We start from the raw sequence: 21731 nt of genomic DNA on the forward strand, positions 1-21731 counted from the left end.
AAAAAGAGCCACCAAACAGCATCATCAAAGAAAAAATAAAAAAGTTATAGTCCTCAGAATAAAGCGATGCAAAAATTATTATTTTTTCTATAAAATAGTTTTTATCGTCTAAAAGCAACAAAACATAAAAAAATGATATAAATGAGGTATCGCTGTAATCGTACTGACCCGAAGAATAAAACTGCTTTATCTATTTTACCAAACGCGGAACGGTATAAACGCCTCCCCCAAAAGAAATTCATGAATAGCTGGTTTTTGGTCATTCTGCCTCACAAAAATCGGAATAAAAAGCGATTAAAAAATGTCACGTGCCCGAAAATGTTACAAATAAAAACGTCAACTCGTCCCGCAAAAAACAAGACCTCACATGAATCTGTGGACCAAAATATGGAAAAATTATAGCTCTCAAAATGTGGTAACGCAAAAAATATTTTTTGCAATAAAAAGCGTCTTTCAGTGTGTGACGGCTGCCAATCATAAAAATCCGCTAAAAAACCTGCTATAAAAGTAAATCAAACCCCCCTTCATCACCCCCTTAGTTAGCGAAAAATTAAAAAGATAACATTTTTTTATTTATTTCCATTTTCCCATTAGGGTTAGGGCTAGGGTTAGGGTTAAGGCTAGGGTTAGGGCTAGGGTTAGAGCTAGGGTTAGGGTTGGGGCTAGGGTTGGAGCTAAAGTTAGGGTAAGGGTTGGGGCTAAAGTTAGGGTTAGGGTTGGGGCTAAAGTTAGGGTTAGGGTTGGGGCTAAAGTTAGGGTTAGGGTTGGGGCTAAAGTTAGGGTTAGGGTTTGGATTACATTTACGGTTGGGATTAGGGTTGGGATTAGTTACGGGTGTGTCAGGGTTAGGGGTGCGGTTAGGGTTACCGTTGGGATTAGGGTTAGGGGTGTGTTTGGATTAGGATTTCAGGTAGAATTGGGGAGTTTCCACTGTTCAGGCACATCAGGGGCTCTCCAAATGCGACAAGGCGTCCGATCTCAATTCCAGCCAATTCTGCATTGAAAAAGTAAAACAGTGCTCCTTCCCTTCCGAGCTCTCCTGTGCGCCCAAACAGGGGTTTACCCCAATATATGGGGTATCAGCGTACTCAGGACAAATTGGACAACAAATTTTGGGGTCCAAGTTCTCTTGTTATCCTTGGTAAAATAAAAATTTGGGGGGCTAAAAATCATTTTTGTGGAAAAAAAAAGATTTTTTATTTTCACGGCTCTGCATTGTAAACTGTAGTGAAACACTTGGGGGTTCAAAGTTCTCACAACACATCTAGATAAGTTCCTTGGGAGGTCTAGTTTCCAATATGGGGTCACTTGCGGGGGGTTTCTACTGTTTGGGTACATCAGGGGCTCTGCAAATGCAACGTGACGCCTGCAGACCAATCCATCTAAGTCTGCATTCCAAATGGCGCTCCTTCCCTTCCGAGCTCTGCCATGCGCCCAAACAGTGGTTCCCCCCCCACATATGGGGTATCAGCATACTCAGGACAATTTGGACAAAAAAATTATTTTCACGGCTCTGCGTTATAAACTGTAGTGAAACACTTGGGGGTTCAAAGCTCTCAAAACACATCTAGATAAGTTCCTTAGGGGGTCTACTTTCCAAAATGGTGTCACTTGTGGGGGGTTTCAATGTTTAGGCACATCAGTTGCTCTCCAAACGCGACATGATGTCCCATCTCAATTCCAGTCAATTTTGCATTGAAAAGTCAAACGGCGCTTCTTCCCTTCCGAGCTCTGCCATGCGCCCAAACAGTCGTTTACCCCCACATATAGGGTATCAGCGTACTCAGGACAAATTGCGCAACAACTTTTGGGGTCTAATTTCTTCTCTTACCCTTGGGAAAATAAAAAATTGGGGGCGAAAAGATCATTTTTGTGAAAAAATATGATTTTTTATTTTTACGGCTCTGCATTATAAACTTCTGTGAAGCACTTGTTGGGTCAAAGTGCTCACCACACATCTAGATAAGTTCCTTAAGGGGTGTTCTTTCCAAAATGGTGTCACTTGTGGGGGTTTCAATGTTTACGCACATCAGGGGCTCTCCAAACGCAACATGGCGTCCCATCTCAATTCCAGTCAATTTTGCATTGAATAGTCAAATGGCGCTCCTTCCCTTCCGAGCTCTGCCATGTGCCCAAACAGTGCTTTACACCCACATATAGGGTATCAGCGTACTCAGGACAAATTGTACAACAATTTTTGGGGTCCAATTTCTTCTCTTACCCTTGGGAAAATAAAAAATTGAGGGCGAAAATATCATTTTTGTGAAAAAATATGATTTTTTATTTTTACGGCTCTGCATTATAAATTTCTGTGAAGCACTTGTTGGGTCAAAGTGCTCACCACACATCTAGATAAGTTCCTTAGGGGGTCTAATTTCCAAAATGGTGTCACTTGTGGGGGGTTTCAATGTTTACGCACATCAGGGGCTCTCCAAACGCAACATGGCGTCCCATCTCAATTCCAGTCAATTTTGCATTGAAAAGTAAAATGGCTCTCCTTTCCTTCCGAGCTCTGCCATGCGCCCAAACAGTGGTTTACCCCCACATATGGGGTATCAGCGTACTCAGGACAAATTGTACAACAACGTTTGGGGTCCATTTTCTCCTGTTACCCTTGGTAAAACAAAACAAATTGGAGCTGAAATAAATTTTGTGTGAAAAAAAGTTAAATGTTCATTTTTATTTAAACATTCCAAAAATTCCTGTGAAACACCTGAAGGGTTAATAAACTTCTTGAGTGTGGTTTTGAGCACCTTGAGGGGTGCAGTTTTTAGAATGGTGTCACACTTGGGTATTTTCTATCATATAGACCCCTCAAAATGACTTCAAATGAGATGAGGTCCCTAAAAAAAACTGGTGTTGTAAAAATGAGAATTTTCTGGTCAATTTTTAACCCTTATAACTCCCTAACAAAAAAAAATTTGGGTTCCAAAATTGTACTGATGTAAAGTAGACATGTGTGAAATGTTACTTATTAAGTATTTTGCATGACATATCTCTGTGATTTAAGGGCATAAAAATTCAAAGTTGGAAAATTGCGAAAGTTTCAAAATTTTTGCCAAATTTCCATTTTTTTCACAAATAAACGCAAGTTATATCGAATAAATTTTACCACTGTCATGAAGTACAATATGTCACGAGAAAACAGTGTCAGAATTGCTAAGATCTGTTGAAGCATTCCAGAGTTATAACCTCATAAAGGTACAGTGGTCAGAATTGTAAAAATTGGCCCGGTCATTAAAGTGCAAACCACCCTCGGGGCTTAAGGGGTTAAAGGAGTTTTCCAGTTTAAAAAACCCACTCTTACCCAGTTGCAATTTGTTGAAAACAGACAATCTGTGCTTTACTCACCGTCTTCGCATCCAGTGCTGAGTCTCCACCCCTGATCCTGGTGTCTGTTATTGCCTATAGCACTGTCAGTGTGACATCAGCGCTGCAGCCAATAACTGAGCTCAATAGGTCTAACTGATTCACAGCATGTGCCGCTGAGCTCACTGATTGGCTGCAGCGCTGTCAATGTATGATCAACAAATGAATACAATAACAGACAACAGGAACAGCGACTGAGACTTAGCGCTAAACCCAGAGAGGGTGATTAAAGCACAGTTTAATTTTCTAAACTATTTGGAGCTAAGGATGACAATTTTCCCAAAATCAGGTAACCCCTTTAAACAAAAGAAAACTATTTAAGTTTGGTATCACATAATCTCCTGTAAAATAATGCTGCCAGGTCAATGGAAACCATAAAAATGAATCAAAATAACAAAGACATAATTTATGTTTTATTTCCACTGGACTGAGTCATATTTCTTTGTTTTCCAATATATTTTATGATAAAGCGAATGGTTTAATTCAAAACTGCAGCTTGTCCTGCAATAAACAAGCCCTCATATGACTATGTGGCTGATAAAAAAAAAATTACAACTCTTGGAACTAGAGGAGTAAAAAACAAAAGCCAAAAAAAAATTCTCAGTCATGATGGTTTAAAAGACCTTCACTCTGTATCATTTTAGATTTATAAGTTATACCCGAGAGCCACTAATGAATGTAAATGTTACAGAAGTAATCTTCTATTTACTAAACCTTTGGGTTCACCGGCACGGCATACATTCTTAATCAGGTTGTTGAAATGGCTCTAGGCAAATGTTAAAAGTAAATACCCTATACATTGTCACAGAAATAGAAGCTGTCAGCTGGTGAAAAATGATGAAATAGCATTAGACATGAAGGTCATACGTACATTCTATCCAGATTTATCATGAAAAAAGAGGTCAGTCAATGCAGCGACATGAAATACGTGGTGTGAAGGCAGAAGCATGGCCGAAGGAAGCCTTCAACTTTTACAACTAGTTTGAAGATGGGTTCACTGTATTACCTGCAGTCAGGTACGGACTGGGGCTGAAATTCAGTCCTGGCATTTGAAATAACACAGGCCCATGCTGTCCCCGTCCCCAAGTACCAGATGGGACATATTACTAATATTACCCTGGATGGCGGAAAGGAAGATTTTCTACATGACCAATATTGCTAATGATACCCGTGGCCTGCTGGGGTAAATGACGGAGTCAGTGACTTTGTGCTCCATCACAACTCTTAACAGTATGGGAGTCTTGAGAACACTGATTCCGTTAACAACATAGCAGACAAGGCAGCCCATGACCAGACAGGCCCTTTTGGCATTTGCCAGAATTGCCAGATGGCCAGTTTGGGCCTGCCTGCAGTGGAAACTATTTGCTAATACTAATACTAGAACTTCCTTCTCTGAACCTTATCGCCTGCAGACATAAAGGTCTGGGTATGTTGAAGTTCAGCATGCCTAAATTTTATTTTCTCGGGGAAGCTTCAAGAGATTCCATACTTAATAAATAGCTGTTCCAACCTCTCCTAATCGGTGAAGACTTTCGTCTAGTGTCTATGTTCAGCTAAGGGCTTGGGGATGGACTCTGAATGGCAGCACCCAGAGTCATTATTGATCTTTATTATGTCCCCCTTGGAATGCCATGACCTAACATACATTTGCTTTATATGAAGAATGGATTCATATTCATATATCATTAAGAGTGTACTAATGCCCTTACTGTCAGAATGCCCCAACTGAACATAATGTGATTAGTATTTTTACAGGTAGTACATACTCACCTTAATGCACCACTCCAGCTTTTTTTTTTAAATTTCAGCACTAGAGTGATGCCACTAATCTAAGTTCCATGACCTTAGTCGTATACCTACGAGCCGCCATCTTCAGTTGTTCCCAGTGCTGCTCCGGGTCCGCACAGCTATCTTATGAACACTACTTCTGATTGATGGGGAGTCAGAGGTAGCGGTCATAAGCTCTCAGAGTAAGTCTATTGGAGCCTTGTTCTGGCCCTGTTCTGACTCTCATAGACTTACATTGAGTTCTAACATCCAGATCACACAGCAAACACTAGAGTGACCTGGCAGGTCACAAACTGCTGGAGACAGACCGGAAATGGTAAGTATGAAACTAGGTGTAGGAAACTTAGATTAGTGGCACCACCCCAGTAGTAAAATAAAAAAATATGCGATTGGGTGGTACTTTAATGAGAATGTACAAATTTTCAGTGGAGTTTCCGATCAAAGGACAAGATAAGCAAAAAATAATCTTTTGCCATGTCAGCTAGACACGTGTTTACAAAGTTTCTCAAGATTTTGTATGGACAATATCTAGACTGGTGTTACTTATGTACAATAACTATAGATGAGCAAATCTTGAAATTAGAATTCGCCAGCTTCGTCAAAATGTTCCCAAAAATTTGATTTGCAGCAAATTGCAAGTACCTTAATTGCCTTGAAAATATGTGTATCACACTCTGAGGTCTCCTAGAACTATATCAAACTAAACTAATTTTAAGCTCTTTAACGCAAATACATTATTAGTAATATTAAAGTGACTTTATGGCTATGGATAAAAGGATGGTTACTGTTCTTCACTACCTGTAATGTTTATTCGTTGGTTTTCTCTCCCTGACTCTATTGCTAAGCTGTGAGCTGTGATGTATTCTCATTATCCAGATTTCCTCCTAATTGGTCGCTGCATTCCCTGCCTCTGCTTTTATACAAGGATTGTTCCACCTGAATGGCTATGTTATATCATGTGATGTGATAGTTGCAAGCTATTATGGGGAAGCCGCTCGTATTTGCTTGAAATCATGTGAACTTTTTCTGGTTGATACAATCTTCTGTATTGGGTAAAATGGTGGTGGGCATGTTTGGCAATGAGGGCAAATTGTTTACAAATTGTTCAAATTCACTGAGTCCTGCAAAATGTCAAAAAAAATAAACACAAACTTGGTTTGCATGGAATCGATTTGCTCATCTGTCATCTGATAAATGAAAGTGATTTTTTTTAAACTTATGGACTTATCATGGACTTATCATTTCACTGTGTGAGTATGAGTATTTAATGAGTATTTAATGCCATAATCTAGTTTATTTTCTCATATACTTTAATTATAAATTCCCTATACTTCCCTAACTAAACTATCTAACTGCTTTTCTTTTTTTACAACTTAATAAGAAGATGCCTCTAACACAATGGCAAGGCCACCACCAAACCGGTATAGGACAAAGACCATCAACTTTTTCCTGACTCAGCTTTGCTTAAGAAAATCTTGGCGTGTTTGCTGGCTTCTTAAGGACAACTTGTGTACATACCCTTAAAGGGATTATCTTGGGCTAGAATGTATAGCCACTTTTCTCCACAAGCAGCTGGTGTTTCAGCCGAACTCTGGTCAAGTGAATAGGATTTACTGTCGACTGAATCTGCCGATATCAACGGGTTTGGCTGAAGGTCTAATGTGCATGGGGGCTTTGGACAACTGATTGACGGGGGAGTTAAGGATCCAGCATCTCAGATTTCAGACTGCCTGCAGATCCTTTTGTTTTTCAGGAGATAAACCACTGGCAGTGATGTCTTCTGACAGTGGCTCTCGTAGAGACACAGGAGTCCTTGGTCGAACAAGCGCTCCTGAGTATAGGAGAACCGGCTGAATGATTGGAATAAACGTTGTTTATCCGACAGTCATCTAATGTGTGTGGTGGGTTTATCCTGCAGTACCAGTTTTTCCATAGATAAAGTGGGGATGTTTCTTGAAAAAACCCAACTGTCCTTTTGTTCTTATTTCAGACAAACCCAATAAGTAATTAATTAAAGACTAAATGGTAATGATGAGCGAGTATACTCATTGCTCGGGTTGTCTCGGAGTATTTGTGACTGCTCGGAGATTTAGTTGACGCAGCTGCATGATTTACGGCTGCAAGCCAACCTTAGTACATGTGGGGGTTGCCTAGTTGCTAGGGACTCCCCACATGTAATCAAGCTGTCTAGTAGCTGCAAATCATGCAGCTGCGGCAAGGAAAACTAAATCTCCGAGCAGTCACAAAAACTCAGAGACCAACCAAGCGTGCTCGGGAAAACCTGAGCAACGAGTATACTCGCTCATCACTACTAAATAGTTGTTACAAAGATATAACAAGTCAACCAATGTTAATTGTCACAATGTGTATGGGTATTTATGTGGGCAAATAATGATAAATGAAAGTGATTTTTTTTAAACTTATGGACTTATCATTTATAAAATGAACTTCACATGGGGACATCACATGCATGACAGTATGACTTATAGTAACACTGGGACATGCTGTCATGCTGTAGTTTCCTGTGTAACTCAGTATATTTATAGCCTGTACTGTATGTCTGACAAATACAAGTCTGGAAAAACCTGTCTATTCTCATTCTTCAAGATTAACAGGAAAATATCACTCAGAAAATAAAGCTTCTTTCACCTGCCCTGTGACAAAATTCTTTTGCATCACCTTGTACTATGGGGTGTCCTAATACTAAAATAATATAATTACAGCATTCAGGACATGTCCCAACAATAGCTGTCATTACCCCGGAGATATACATACAACCGACAAGCATTTGCAGACTACTTGTATAATGTGCTAATACTAATATACGGTAATGGTACATTAGAATGGTACATTAAAAACAGAACACGTTTCAGCTGAATAACAGCCGTCTTCAGGTACTACCATAGACATAACCTAGACACCTGAAGAAGGCTGTTATTCAGCCGAGACGCATTGTGTTTTAATTGTTTTTAATATTCATCTTTTTTTGTAGCAAAACCACTTTGCTACTCTTATTTCCAATTCCCTCTCTCGTGATGGGACCGCCACATTCCTGGACCCTTCTTTCTCAAACCAGAATTTAGATTTTTTCTTTATATTTTAGCGTTTTGATAATGTAAAAAATAATCCTGATTTGTTTCTCTACATTCTAGGACTTATGATTTTTTTAGCTGCTTAAACTGTGCTATGATTTGTCAAATTGTAGAATTTGCTTTGCAAAATGGAGCTGGAGTTTATAATGGTACCATTTTGACATGCATTCATTTATATTTTTTTTAATCACCTTTTATGCTATTTTTGAGGTGGTGAGTTGACAAGAAAATGCAATTCTGCCATTTTGAACTTCTAAAAAACAATACCCAAAAAACAATTGTGGAATTGAGGGGTGTTTGTCTTTGCAGTTTAGCCACATTTTACATTTTTGTCCCTCATTTTCTAGTATATCTCATGATAAAATGGATGGTATCATTCATAACTACAATTCATCCTGTAAAAACAAGGCATCATGTTGCTTTGCAAAATATAAAAATAAAAAAGTTCTGTATCTTGGCAGAAGGAAGGAGAGGACAAAAAATGAAAGCGCAAAAATGAAATAAAATTTTTCCAAACTTTCAAAGAATCCCAAAAGCGTGTTACATTTAAAAGTCTGTATAATGCATAATGTCTTTATACCAGTAACATTGGACCAGATATATTAAAGTGCTCACCTTATTATAGCATCTGATGAATTGTTACTAATCTCCTTCACCACATCCAACACAGACTGAAGAAATATATCGAGGTTGATTGTACCATTACAAGTGAAGTTCACACCATTAAATTCACCTGAAGGTAGACCAAATAAAATATGTTAGTATTAACTAAATTATAGGACAGGTAAAAAAAAATCCCTATAAAGATTAAGGGTAAAAACATGTAGAGCACAACAGGTCTGGGTCCATTACAGGTCTCTAATCAGCTTTAGCCTACAGGAAATACAATGGATGTCCTCATTACTCATATCTAGATATCATTAGATAGTACTATCTCTCCCTGCTTGATAGAATTGATCAAATGTAGACTTGATCCAGAGGGACGTAGTCTCTAGTGGTGGGTAATATCTTTGAGAACCAAAAATTTGGGAATCCTCAGTCTGCAGGGTTTTTTGCAGCTTTTTTTTCCTGCAGAAAATGGATACCACCAAGAACAAAAACTGTGTCAAATGGCATCTCAACATTTTAAAGTATGAATACTATTGTCAATTCTTTGTATACGATCTATGATCTAGAGTAGGGATCCCCAACCTTTGGGTCGGGATCGACACGTGGCTCGTAGGTCTATGATGTGTGCCTTGTGGCTTTCTGCTAGCTTTATGCATTAGCACCGGGTCTAACAAACAGCTATGAAGAGCAGGTGTCCAAATAGTGACCTTTGTGAGTAGCCCTCACAGAAGAGCAAATCTGCATACACATATTCTTGTCTTGGGTTTGGAGAACTTAATTAAGTATGGTCCTCTGCTGATAGGATGGTAATTCCAGATAGAGGAGGTGGTGGAGACTGCATGTGATAGTGTGGTGGGAGAATACCGAATGAGGGTAAGGTGGGAACTCCTGGAAGTACACTGCTGCGGTGGTATCCTGCGATGAAGATTTGTCTTTCATGATACTGGTAATGTGGTATCTGGCTGTCACTAATGTGGAGATGGTGGGAGCTGGATGTTACTATTCAGAGGCGGCTCTTAATGTGGCTCGCGACCCTCTCTGAGCTGAATGTGGCTCTCAAGGTGAGAAATGTTGGGGACCACTGATCTAGAGGAATACATGAAGTATTGAAATAGCTCAGGTTCTGCCTTGAAGGACAGAATAACATGTGAAATAGAGTGCTCTGTGCTTGGAATTTGTATGTTCTGAGATATAATCACTGGAAATACCTTGAATGCAAGTGAAGCTGGAATTCCAACCATACGCTATATACAGCATTGTTGACTAATAACTTTAAGCTTGACTTACAGACATTACTGGAGGTTTTGTTCGTCAGAGATGACATCAACCAGTAGATTTTTTCCAATGTTTGTTCCATCTCCAGCCAGCACTGACTAGACCCACTCAATCCACAGGGCACTCTCTGCGGGTGGAAGTAACACCATGTATAAATACATCATTATAATAACTATGTGATGAGAGGTTTGACGTAGTATTGTCACTGATCACGAATTACAACCAAGGGTAAGAAGTCAACCCTGTACGCATGGCTAGAGCTACGTAGAAACCCCATCTCATAGCAAATTTATATGACACAATATATGGCTGATTGGCCTTCCTCATTTACCATTTTACCCTCTTTTTCCTCATCAAATTCTTCTATCTTTATGTGGAAAGTCTTAGCTGTACAGGGTGCAGAAGTTACTGAGAGGTGCCTAGGGACCCTTATGTCACAAGAAGACACCAGTGATATAAATGGCACATGGTAGCTAGCAGGACCAGGAACGTTCCACAACTGAGATAATATTTTCCTACTATTCTGTTAGTATTATAGAGGACCAGGATAACTATTGTAGGATTATTTATTACCTTAAACATGGAAATACAGGATTTCATGTCATTCATGCTTTGGTCTAAAACAATCTCCAAGATTCCGAGTGGATTATTTGTAGATGACTGGTTCTGCACTGCATTACACATAGAAATCACACATTAAAAATGACATCTATTCTAAAAGAAATATCATAATAACACCAAAACTATATCAAAGGGAATCTGTCATTGAGGTTTTGCTACCTTATCTGAGAGCAGCAAGATGTAGGAAAATCGACCCTGAATCCAGCGATGTATCACTTAGTTTACTGGGCGCAGAGTCAGAGGTTTTAGTTGTAGCTTGTAGCAGAGCTCAGAAAGCTGCCACGGCCCAACCGCAGCTTCCTGTGTACATTGTCTATTGACAGTGAGCTGCTTATCAGAGAAGGAGGCGTGGTCAGCCAATTTGGCACAAGGGAGCTAGGCTGGGCATTGATAATCTCCGGATGATAAAACATTCATTGCATGGGATCAACAGTACACAGCCAAATAAGTGACACATCCCTAAAATCAGTGTCTCATCCCCTACCTCATGCTATCCTCAGATTACAAAGCAAAAAACTGCTGACAGATTCCCTTTAATAAGCAGACCATTATGGACGTCTTAAATTTCAAAAACCATTGAAGACATGTAACCACAAGTGACACCAAGAGTACTAATATATCTGGATATCTCACGTCTCCTACAGAAGAGCTAGTCTCTGGTTCAGATCTTTATTATCTGTAATATTGAACACTTTGATCAATTTTCAAATTTTGCATTGATCTGAATGGGGGCATAGTATATTTCTACTACGAGGACGGACACCACCGGAAGGAAGGTCAATTTGAATTCAATGTTTCATATTTTGGACCTGCCTTCTAAAAGTTATTACTAAGAGACTTATTCCTTGTTAGCAGTGCATCATTTCAACAAGGTGCACATTAATACATGTATTACAGTATGAACAATTCAATTCTTACCTCCATTTATGGTTTTCACTATGTACTTTACACAGGACTGTAAATCTGCCAGTTCTGAACTGATTTCTGGGAACGGTAGATGAAATTCTCCTTCATATATTAAACTATAAGAAATGGAAACATTAAAAGATAAATGGCTAAATATTAGTAGAAATAATGCTAAAATTGCTGGCTCTCTGGAGCTTTTACATCTAATAATTAGTGATGAGCGAATGTGCTCAGATGAGGTGTTATCGGAGCTTGTTCTGCGCTAACCGAATGTCTTCGTCGTGCTCGAACAATATGTTCAAGACGCCGAGGCTGCATTTCTCGCGTCTGTTAGACAGCCGCAACACATGCAGGGATTGCCTAGCCGCCGCGGGGTCCTAAATATATTATTCGAGCACACCAAAGACACTCGTTAGCACCTGAGCATGCTCGGATAACACCATATTCATGGCAACAGACAACAAGCAAACTATATAGTCCCATCCACAGTAATATTAATATTGCAAAAATGCAAGCAAAACCGCTTAAAAAAGTGTGAACAAACTCTAATAAATCTATATAACCTTTCTCACCTTGGATTCTTGATCCATTCTGGCAACATTAGCAAAATATTCCAAAGCACCGTGTTACTCTGCACATTTTCTATCTGCGTTGCGATTACGTGTAATGTCGTGAAGACATTTGAGCCACTCGCCTTGAAAAAAGAATCAGAAAATCAAATAACATATTTGGAAACATGATAGATGAATTGTACAATTCGATGCATTCAGACCGAACTTCCTCGGACACATCATTCTGTCGTTAGTGAGCACGAGAAGAAGCAAAATAGATACTAAAAATGAATGACCTGTAATCATTATTTACCAGTACATCAAGAAATGAGCGCTAATAGATAAGTAATTGACGTGGTTTTATGACTATTCCCATACTAGGTAACAAAAATGAAAGGCTCTTTCCATGGTTCAGCAAACATGGTAGATATTAATAGTCTGTGTGGGACACACTTGGTGAAACGTGTGTTTACAGGTAGGGCAGGGTCATTTTGCTTCTGTAATTAATGCATACCCTGCTATTATAAAAATATAAATAGAGGGAACCTGTCATGTAGAAAATGGGATCTGATCTTCAGACCGGGTGTTACAGAGCAGGAGGAGCTGATGAGATTTATATACATTTTTGTTGGAAAAGTTTAATTAAAACGTTCATTTTAATCGAAATCCCTTGTATTTTTTAGGCATATAAGTTCAGTCATTACCAGTCTTTCCTATATGACTGTGCATACAGAGATATACAATGGGTGAAAAAAAGTCTACGCACCCTTGATAAAATGCCAGGTTTTAGTCATGTAATAAAATCATACCAAAAGGAATAATTTCAGAGCTTTCTCCAACTTTAATATTACCCATAATCTGTACAAATACAGTTGAGAAACAAACTGGAATATTCTGAGAGGGATTATAAAAATAACAAAACTAAAATAATGTGGTTGCATAGGTGTGAACACCCTCTTATAATTGGGGATTTGGTTGTGTTCAGAAATAGGGTGCAGTCGAACGGTTGTATAAATCGGACGGAGATCAGAACGCAATCCTCGGACTGGCCAACAGCTCTACCGACCCAAATGTGGCTGTTGCATAGAAATACATGAATCTGTCACGCTTTGGTCATGAGAACTCCTGGTAAGGCTGAGCATTGCATTCCGATCTTAACTCGAATTATACAGCCATCTGATTGCGCCCTTAGCCAATCACATTTAAACTCATGTTAAATAGTAGTCAGTACACAGCTGCCCTCATTTACAGTAATTCTGATTAACCCCATATAAGGTTTTGCTGTTCTAGTTAGATTTTCCTGAAATTTTCTTGCATTTTTACAGCAAAAGCCATGGTCCATAAATAGCTTACAACACAGCAAAGGGATCTCACTGCTGAACGTTATCATTAAGAGAAGGGTACAAACATTTGTAAGGCATTACATATATCATGGAACTCTTTGAAGATGGTCTTCAAGAAGTGGCTTAAATTTGTTACTACATTAGTCAATATCTAGAACGGTGTGTTCCTCAAAAATTGATGAAAAGACAAAAAATAAAATTGTTCTTTGAGGCTGTAAAGAGGCCTACAGCAACATTAAAAGTGCTGCAGGAATTTCTGGCAAGTACTAGTTGTGTACTTTATATGATAACAATCTCCCACATTATTCTTTTGTCTGTCCTGTGGTGTAGAGTGGCAAAATGGAAGCCTTTTCTTGTAAAGAAAACATCCAAACCCAGCTATGTTTTGCCTAAACCTATATCATGTCTGTCAGAAGCATGTTGAAAAATGTGTTATGGTCTGATGAGACAAGAGTTGAACTTTTTAGCCATGATTCCAAAAGGTATGTTTGGCACACTGCATCACCAAAAGAACACCCTAGCTACAGTGAAGCATGGTGGAGGCATCATTTATGCTTTAGGGCTGTTTTTCAGCAGCTAAAATTGGGGCTTTACTCAAGGTGGAGAAAATTATAAACAGTTCCAAATATCTGTCATTTTTGCAAGAAAACCGTCAGGTCTCTGCTAAAAAGCTGAACATGAAGCCTAAGCATACCTCCAAATTAACAAAAGAATGTGTCAGCCAGAAAAAGATTAACCTTTTGGAATGGCCCAATGACAGCTCAGACCTGCATTCAATTAAAAATCTGTGGGTTGACCTTAAGAGGGCACTGTACCCAGGAGATGCCCTCGCAATTTGGCAGATTTATAGCACTACTGCAAAATAGAGAGGGCAAAGATCCTACCCGAAAAGACTAAATGCCCTCATAAATCCAAAGGCTATTTCAATATAGTATTGGTTGGCATACTAATGCAACCACATTATTTTCGTTTTTTATTTTTATTTTTCCACCCTAAAAAGTTCAGTTTATTTTTCAATTGATTTGTACAGATAATGGGTGACCTTAAAGGTTAAACATTTTCTTAAATTATTCTTCTTGGTATGATTTTACATGACAAAAAACTCGCATTTAAAAGGGGGGTGTAGACTTGTTTACATCCACTGTAGCTCTAAATTACTAGTAGTATTTCCCACTGGACTCGTATACATACAAACACCAGGGATTGCAATTAATACAATATTGAAGTTGTACTGAATCTTATCCAATAAGCCTACATACCATTCTCCTCAGCTTCTCCTTCTCTCTTTCATGTTGTCCACAGAGCAGACTGATTGTAGGACGTGACAGGTTCCCTTTAATAAACTACTACAGAAAACGTCTAATAGCTTGTACTCTCAACAGTGTTTAGGTTCTAGCTAAAAATAGAACAATATTTTCTTTGAAGGGTAAAAAACGTGTGCCGGCTCCTAGCCTGGAATCTGGCCAAACTAGCCACCAGCCTTAGCTATGTTCTGTGACATCTGCATTGATGTCAGCCCTTACATTCTTGTTAGGCCATGACCAATGTATTGAGAGACAAGTGGATTAATAGCTTAACAAGACTGATGGTACAGTTATGACAAAAGAGGATTGGTTTGTGTGGAAGACAAGTATCTTAATGGTTCCAGTGCAGACCACAAGCTACGCAAGATAGACGCCTTGCTTTCTACAACAATTCAATTGTCTATTGTGCGAATGGCCTTGAACCCTAAAAAATATTGTTACAGATCACAGAAATAGCTCATAATTGAGATTGCTAATGTTTCCCGAAAGGACCCACAACTCTCTCCAATGAAAAAAATTACGGCATTCGCATTATTTTATTTAAACCAAAAACTGACCAAACTGGAAATTGGCCAAAGTAGAACGTTTATTGTAACATATTGACCTTGTGTTGGTTGTCCTCATCTGACTGTGACTGTACCTGACTGCAGGTTGAACTTTACCAAGTCTTGTGTCCGGTACAAGACCAGGGATGGGATCCATTCCGTTTGTTTCAGTTCTTACCATTTGCTAAACTATTAGATCATTCTGGGAGCTGAACAGTAGAGAGATTCTGACCAGCTTTTCGGTGAATTCAATTGTATTGCCCATCTTAGGGTACAGATACAATTGAAATACCTGCCACTCTCAAGTTCAAGTGATTCCTTGGTTTCATGCAGCGTTCCCGTTGGCGTACATGTAGCACCATTATATCATTCTGACAGCTGCGATGTTCTGTAGTAGCCAGGCCTGGTCAGAAGTGGCCAGACCTGCGTAGATGGAAGACAGTACAAGAACTGACACGGATGAGTATTGTCAGATTGCACAGGGTACATTATTATTTACTCAGGGGCATATTGGACATAATTATTACTTTCAGGACATTAATACTTAATGAAGGGGGCAAGGTCTACAATATTATATATCTCAGGAGGCACAGTTTAGATTATTATTCATTTAGTGCATATTATTCTTTTCAGGGGTACAGTGTATATTTTTATTCTTTCCAGGGAATAAAACATATATTATTCTTTCCAGGGGATGAAGTGTATATCATTATTCTTTTCAGGATCACTGCGTATTATTATTCTAGTCAGTGGGTATATTATTATTTTCAGTGGGTACAGTGCATATTATTATTCTTTTCAGGGGGTATAGTGCATAATATTATCCTTTTCAGTGGATAAAGTGTATATTATTATTCTTTTCAAGGGGTACAGTGTATATTATTCTCTTCAGTGGGTACATTGTATATTAATATTCTTTTCAGTGGGTACAGTGTATATTATTTTCAGCTGGTATAGTGTTTATTATTATTCTTTTCAGTGGGCACAGTGTATATTATTATTTTCAGGGGGTACAGTGTATATTCTTTTTAAGTTCAAGGTGAACTGTTCACTTTTTAATTTTTTTTTTGTACAGCTTATCAAAAAAACACAGACACATTTTTTACATTTTTTACTGACACATTGAACAGCCATAATAAATCATTAAGATTCTAAGTGATACGTATCTCGAAGCTCGAACTTCTGATATGAAGCCATTAGTGGCATTCTCTGTGAACTGTAAAATGATGATAATTACAGTCTTAATAATCAGTACAAGTTTCTTCAGCTTAAAAAAAATGTTTGCATCAAATGTTTTTTATTTACAGAGTAAAAAGTGACCTATTTGTACTGAGTATCCAGGATATTTTAGATGGTTTTCAGCCCTGCCTCCACTCCATGCATTGTCCATAGATGACAAGAAATTGCTGCTTGCAACTTAATATTTTAATCCTGGCTCGGATTACAAAAAGTTATAGGCAAAGTTTTTATAATTAGAACTAGTAAATGTATGTCATTATAGGATTTGTATTGATTTACATTATTACTGAGGCAACCAGGATAAATATTGCAGCTCAACAACAGTACGGAGCTGATGAAAAGGACAGAAGTAACCTTGATTGCTAATAGACTACAACGACATGTTCAGTAAGTCTCAAGTAGATTTCCAACAATGAATAATCCCTTTAAGAAAGCTTGTAAAAACAGGCACAATATATGAGTAATATATGAGTAGTGTCATCTGCATTCTTAAAGCCAATTTTAGATATTCTTATATTTTAAGATTTGTTGTCTTTTCCTGATAGATTATAACCGTTTTACTAGTTGCATAGAATCGATGGGTTTTACCAGAAAAATCTGATTAACAGCTAAGTTCTTCTCCGTGAATCGAATGTTCACTGTTATGCTCTGGGTTCTTTGTAAACCACAGAGAATAATAAATGTAACGTGTAAAAAATAAAAACCCAATACTCACCTCACTCCTGCAGCTTCTGGTTCCCGCTGCTCACCCATCCATTCTTCATGTCCTTCGGTACACGCGTAACGGTGTCTTCCATCTAGAACAAGACTTCTGGCCTCTATCAAGCCTTGGAGGTCACAGCATGTTGTAACAAAATGACATGCTGTTACCTCCAAGGCCTGTTCGTATCCAGAAGTTGTGTTCTGAAATGAAGACACCGGGGCGCAACTGTGGAAAGAAGAGGTCCTGAACATGATGGTTGGCAGCACTCACCAGAGGAAGCTGGGGTACGACTTCACTAGCCCTTAGCAGATCAACAATATGGCAGCCATAGCTGGCCACAATTTTGCTGGATTTGGGTGAAATACAAAAATTCTGTATTCTGGCATTCTCTAACATTAAGGTTTGCATCGGTGAGTGTAAAAGAGCATTAAAAAAGTGCCTTTCAACAATGGGCATTGGCAAAGAACAGAAATCTACACATGTAGGTTCCCAGGACATTAAGGCCGCAATTGATCAAGACCGGTGTTCTTCATGTCATTCTTGATGCGGGTGTGCCGTTTAGTCAGATTGATATAGAGGTGCATGCCTCTTAATGAGTCAGGCGTGTCTTCAGAGTGGTTTGTACTTCCGTGCGCCTTGCCACAAATCTTACTCTTGTAAGAGAAGTGAGTAACATTTGTGGCATAGGGTACTTCACAAATTGTCAGGAATTAGAAGAGCGGGTGCTGCCATGCTTCATCCTTGCCCCTTCTTGCACCAGCTCCACCAATTTCAAAATTGGTTTGAAAACATCAACATTCGTAAAAATGTTGCCACTTTGTAATCAACGAAACAACAACCATGATTTTACCATTGAGACGTGTAGTTTATATTGTGTTTTTCTTCTGAAATATCTCCATATTTACGATACCTGCGAGAAGAGCATCTGCAGTCCTAAACTTGTCAACGTCTGGTTAGAATTGCAGAAGGTCCGAAACGTAGACTGCTGTGCAGGGGGCAGCAAAGTAATAGTCGTACACAAAGCCCTCTTGATGTCTCCTGAACGTAACTCTTCAACTGCCGTCTACAAGAAAGCGAGTTAGGACGAAAAACATTAGCTATCACCTTATTATGTACATATTCAACTTCTCAGTGACTGGTAGTGAAGTTCCTTCATGCACCATAGCATTGTAGGCAAAGGTCATTTTTCAGAATGAGAATCTGTCATTAGTTAAATGCTGCCTGAACCATGAACAGCATGAGATCCCAACAGAGACCCTGATTACAACGTGCGACATTGGAGAGCTCATTGAGACTAATCTATAATCAGACTGTGTATTGTTTGTATGCATAACGGGTAGTATATGCACAAGACACTGACCAAAGCAAGTCAATAGGTTGGTTCACATGGATGTTTTAACACATGGACCGATGGTCTTTGTGTAAAAAAATCACTTATATGGCCCCATTGATTCCACAGCACTTTACCCACTTTATAATCACTGTCCCCAATGGGAATTCACAATTTAACTTCCCTATCAAGATGTCTTTGGAGTGTGGAGGAAAACCAGAAAACCTGGAAGAAACCCACGCAAATATGTGGAAAACATACAAATTCCTTGCAGATGTTGTCCTCAGTGGGATTTAAACCCAGAAACCCAGTGCTGCAAGGATACACTCTTAACCACTGAGCCACCGTGCTGCCCCACTGTGACTGAATTGTCTAGTTCTATCTATCCTTTTACAGTGATCACAAATGTAAGTACAATGTTGAATTGCAGTTTCATTCTCAATTATTTCAAGCCACGTGCAATAAGATACATCAATGATAAGGTAAGATTACATGTTCTATTATTTGTGTTAAACCGTATAATTTATAAAATTGAAAAATGCGTTTTTGAACATTTACCTTCACCACACTGATGTTATTTAAAATATTTTGCCAGTTCTCTCCCGCTGTGCCGTCCCCTAAGTGACAAAAATAAGTTAATTTTTTTTTCACCTGAATTCTACTCCATTTGCGTTAACGAGACATATTGCATAAAGAGCAATCTCTGAAAACTGGTGAAATAAAGTTTCATCTTTGGATCACACATTGGATGAAGTCCACTTTCTAAAGTTTTTAAGATTTTGAATTATTTTTTATTTTTTAGGTTGTGCAGACCTAGATCTCCTGTTATTCCCTGGAACAAGCAGGTTAGGGGGTGTTGGAATATTATAATATGTTTTTTTATATATATATATATTAACTATTATGTTCTAAAACCATAATAAAGTATGGGTGTTAGATAACATTAGTTTTTTTTTTTCATAATCAATATTGAAAAAACATGAAAACTTGTAAAAAAAATATGTACAATGACTATGTATTTCTTTATCTACAGCTAGCTCTGTTGAGATCATGTTTAAATAACACAAGGAAGGGCTCAGAAATTAGAAAAAAATATAAAAGAATGCAAAAACAGGATAAATAATTTAAAGGGAACCTGTCACCCCCAAAATCGAAGGCGAGCTAAGCCCACCAGCATCAGGGGCTTATCTACAGCATTCTGGAATGCTGTAGATAAGCCCCCGATGTATCCTGAAAGATGAGAAAAAGAGGTTAGATTATACTCACCCAGGGGCGGTCCCGGTCCGGTTCTGGTGCGATGGACGTCGCGGTCTGGGGCCTCCCATCTTCTTACGCTGACGTCCTCTTCTTGTCTTCACGCTGCGGCTCCGGCACAGGCGTACTTTGGCTGCCCTGTTGAGGGCAGAGCAAAGTACTGCAGTGCGCAGGCGCTGGGCCTTTCTGACACTTCCCGGCCCCTGCGCACTGCAGTACTTTGCTCTGTCCTCAACAGGGCAGCCAAAGTACGCCTGTGCCGGAGCCGCAGCGAGAAGAGAAGAAGAAGACGTCATCGTAAGAAGATGGGAGGCTCCGGACCGGACCGCGACGCCCATCAGACCAGAACCAGACCGCCCCTGTGTGAGTATCATCTAACCTCTTTTTCTCATCTTTCAGGATACATCGGGGGCTTATCTACAGCATTCCAGATTGCTGTAGATAAGCCCCTGATGCCGGTGGGCTTAGCTCACCTTCGATTTTGGGGGTGACAGGTTCCCTTTAAAGATCTAAAAGTTTCTAGAAGAATGAACTATTTTTTGTTCTAAAACATGGAAATGCAATAGACAGATTTTTAGTTACTTGTTACATCAAATTAAAGATAGAGATGTGTTTAGTAGTAGTTAGTTAAATGACATATTAATTTAGGGGTAAGGGATGAGAGACAAGTGCCTATATGAACTTTATTTCAATTATAACAGAAATTAAATTGATTCTGACAGCAGAAAATGACTGTGCAAACCAAGCTACGCAACTTGTAGAGGGCAGAGTTCTAATAAAATAATTCCTTTACTGCTCAAGTAGTTAGTGTTTGCCACAATTTGCTCAATATTGAAATATGCTAATGATGTGCAATTGGCATATCCAAACAGTTCAATGCACCTTCCCAACTACTTGTTTTCCATAAGTCTCTGCCCCCATCTTTCTTGAATGACAGCTCTGGCTTGAGAGAAACCATAAAAAAGATGGAACAATTTTGGCCAAAGTTGATCTGAGCAGCATTTCGTTAGAATATTTAAATAAAAAACAATTTTTTGCAATGGATTTTGCCATTAATGGTATACTTTTTTATATAGGCTATGTTGTTTACAAGATGCTGTGCTTGGTTTGAACAGTTAGTATGTGCTGAAAGACTCCATTAAGTTGCAATTTTATGATGGATACTGTTTATCACTAGTAATGAGCGAATATACTCGTTACTCGAGATTTATTCTTGCATGCTCGGGGGTCCTCCGAGTATTTTTTAGTGCTCGGAGATTTAGTTTTCATCGCCGCAGCTGAATGATTTACATCTGTTAGCCAGCATAAGTACATGTGGGGGTTGCCTGGTTGCTAGGGAATCCTCACATGTAATCAAGCTGGCTAACAGATGTAAATCATTCAGCTGAGGTGAGGAAAACTAAATCTCCGAGCACTAAAAAATACTCGGAGGACACCCGAGCGTGCTCGAGAAATCTCGAGTAACGAGTATATTTGCTCATCACTAGGTATCACATATACTCGAAGAAAGGGACTAACTTACATAAAGTCGCTATTTGATCATTTGAAGATCCCGTCTGTGATATGTTACTTCCACCACCAGAATCAACAGATCGCTTCTGTAACCTAGGAATAGAGAAATACAATTATGTCAGATACAATTCTCTAGTAATAGAACATATAACATCTGGTATTGAGAACTCCAGGTGGAACTCCAACTTTTATACAGGGTCAAGAAAAAGGATGCCTTATGTTAGATGTGTCATTTTGCAACCTCAGTAAGCCAAAATTGTTCTTCATCAGTCATACTCAATTCAACCTCC

General features: G+C 38.9%; 1 protein-coding gene across 1 annotated transcript in view; it reads right to left on the reverse strand.

Moving 5' to 3' along the window:
* ABCA12 (ATP binding cassette subfamily A member 12) overlaps positions 1 to 21731 on the reverse strand; it is a 243169-nt gene that overhangs the window by 143844 nt on the left and 77594 nt on the right. Inside the window, exons 4-11 of the mRNA XM_077272263.1 lie at positions 21452 to 21534; positions 19234 to 19292; positions 18256 to 18408; positions 12233 to 12354; positions 11673 to 11776; positions 10707 to 10804; positions 10146 to 10260; positions 8865 to 8982 (exon numbers count right to left, since the gene is read on the reverse strand). Coding sequence (XP_077128378.1) covers positions 8865 to 8982; positions 10146 to 10260; positions 10707 to 10804; positions 11673 to 11776; positions 12233 to 12354; positions 18256 to 18408; positions 19234 to 19292; positions 21452 to 21534 — 852 coding nt within the window. The remainder of the gene's footprint in view (positions 1 to 8864; positions 8983 to 10145; positions 10261 to 10706; positions 10805 to 11672; positions 11777 to 12232; positions 12355 to 18255; positions 18409 to 19233; positions 19293 to 21451; positions 21535 to 21731) is intronic.

The sequence above is a fragment of the Ranitomeya variabilis genome, chromosome 7 (assembly GCF_051348905.1).
Source record: "Ranitomeya variabilis isolate aRanVar5 chromosome 7, aRanVar5.hap1, whole genome shotgun sequence".
NCBI classification, from domain to species: Eukaryota; Metazoa; Chordata; class Amphibia; order Anura; family Dendrobatidae; genus Ranitomeya; species Ranitomeya variabilis.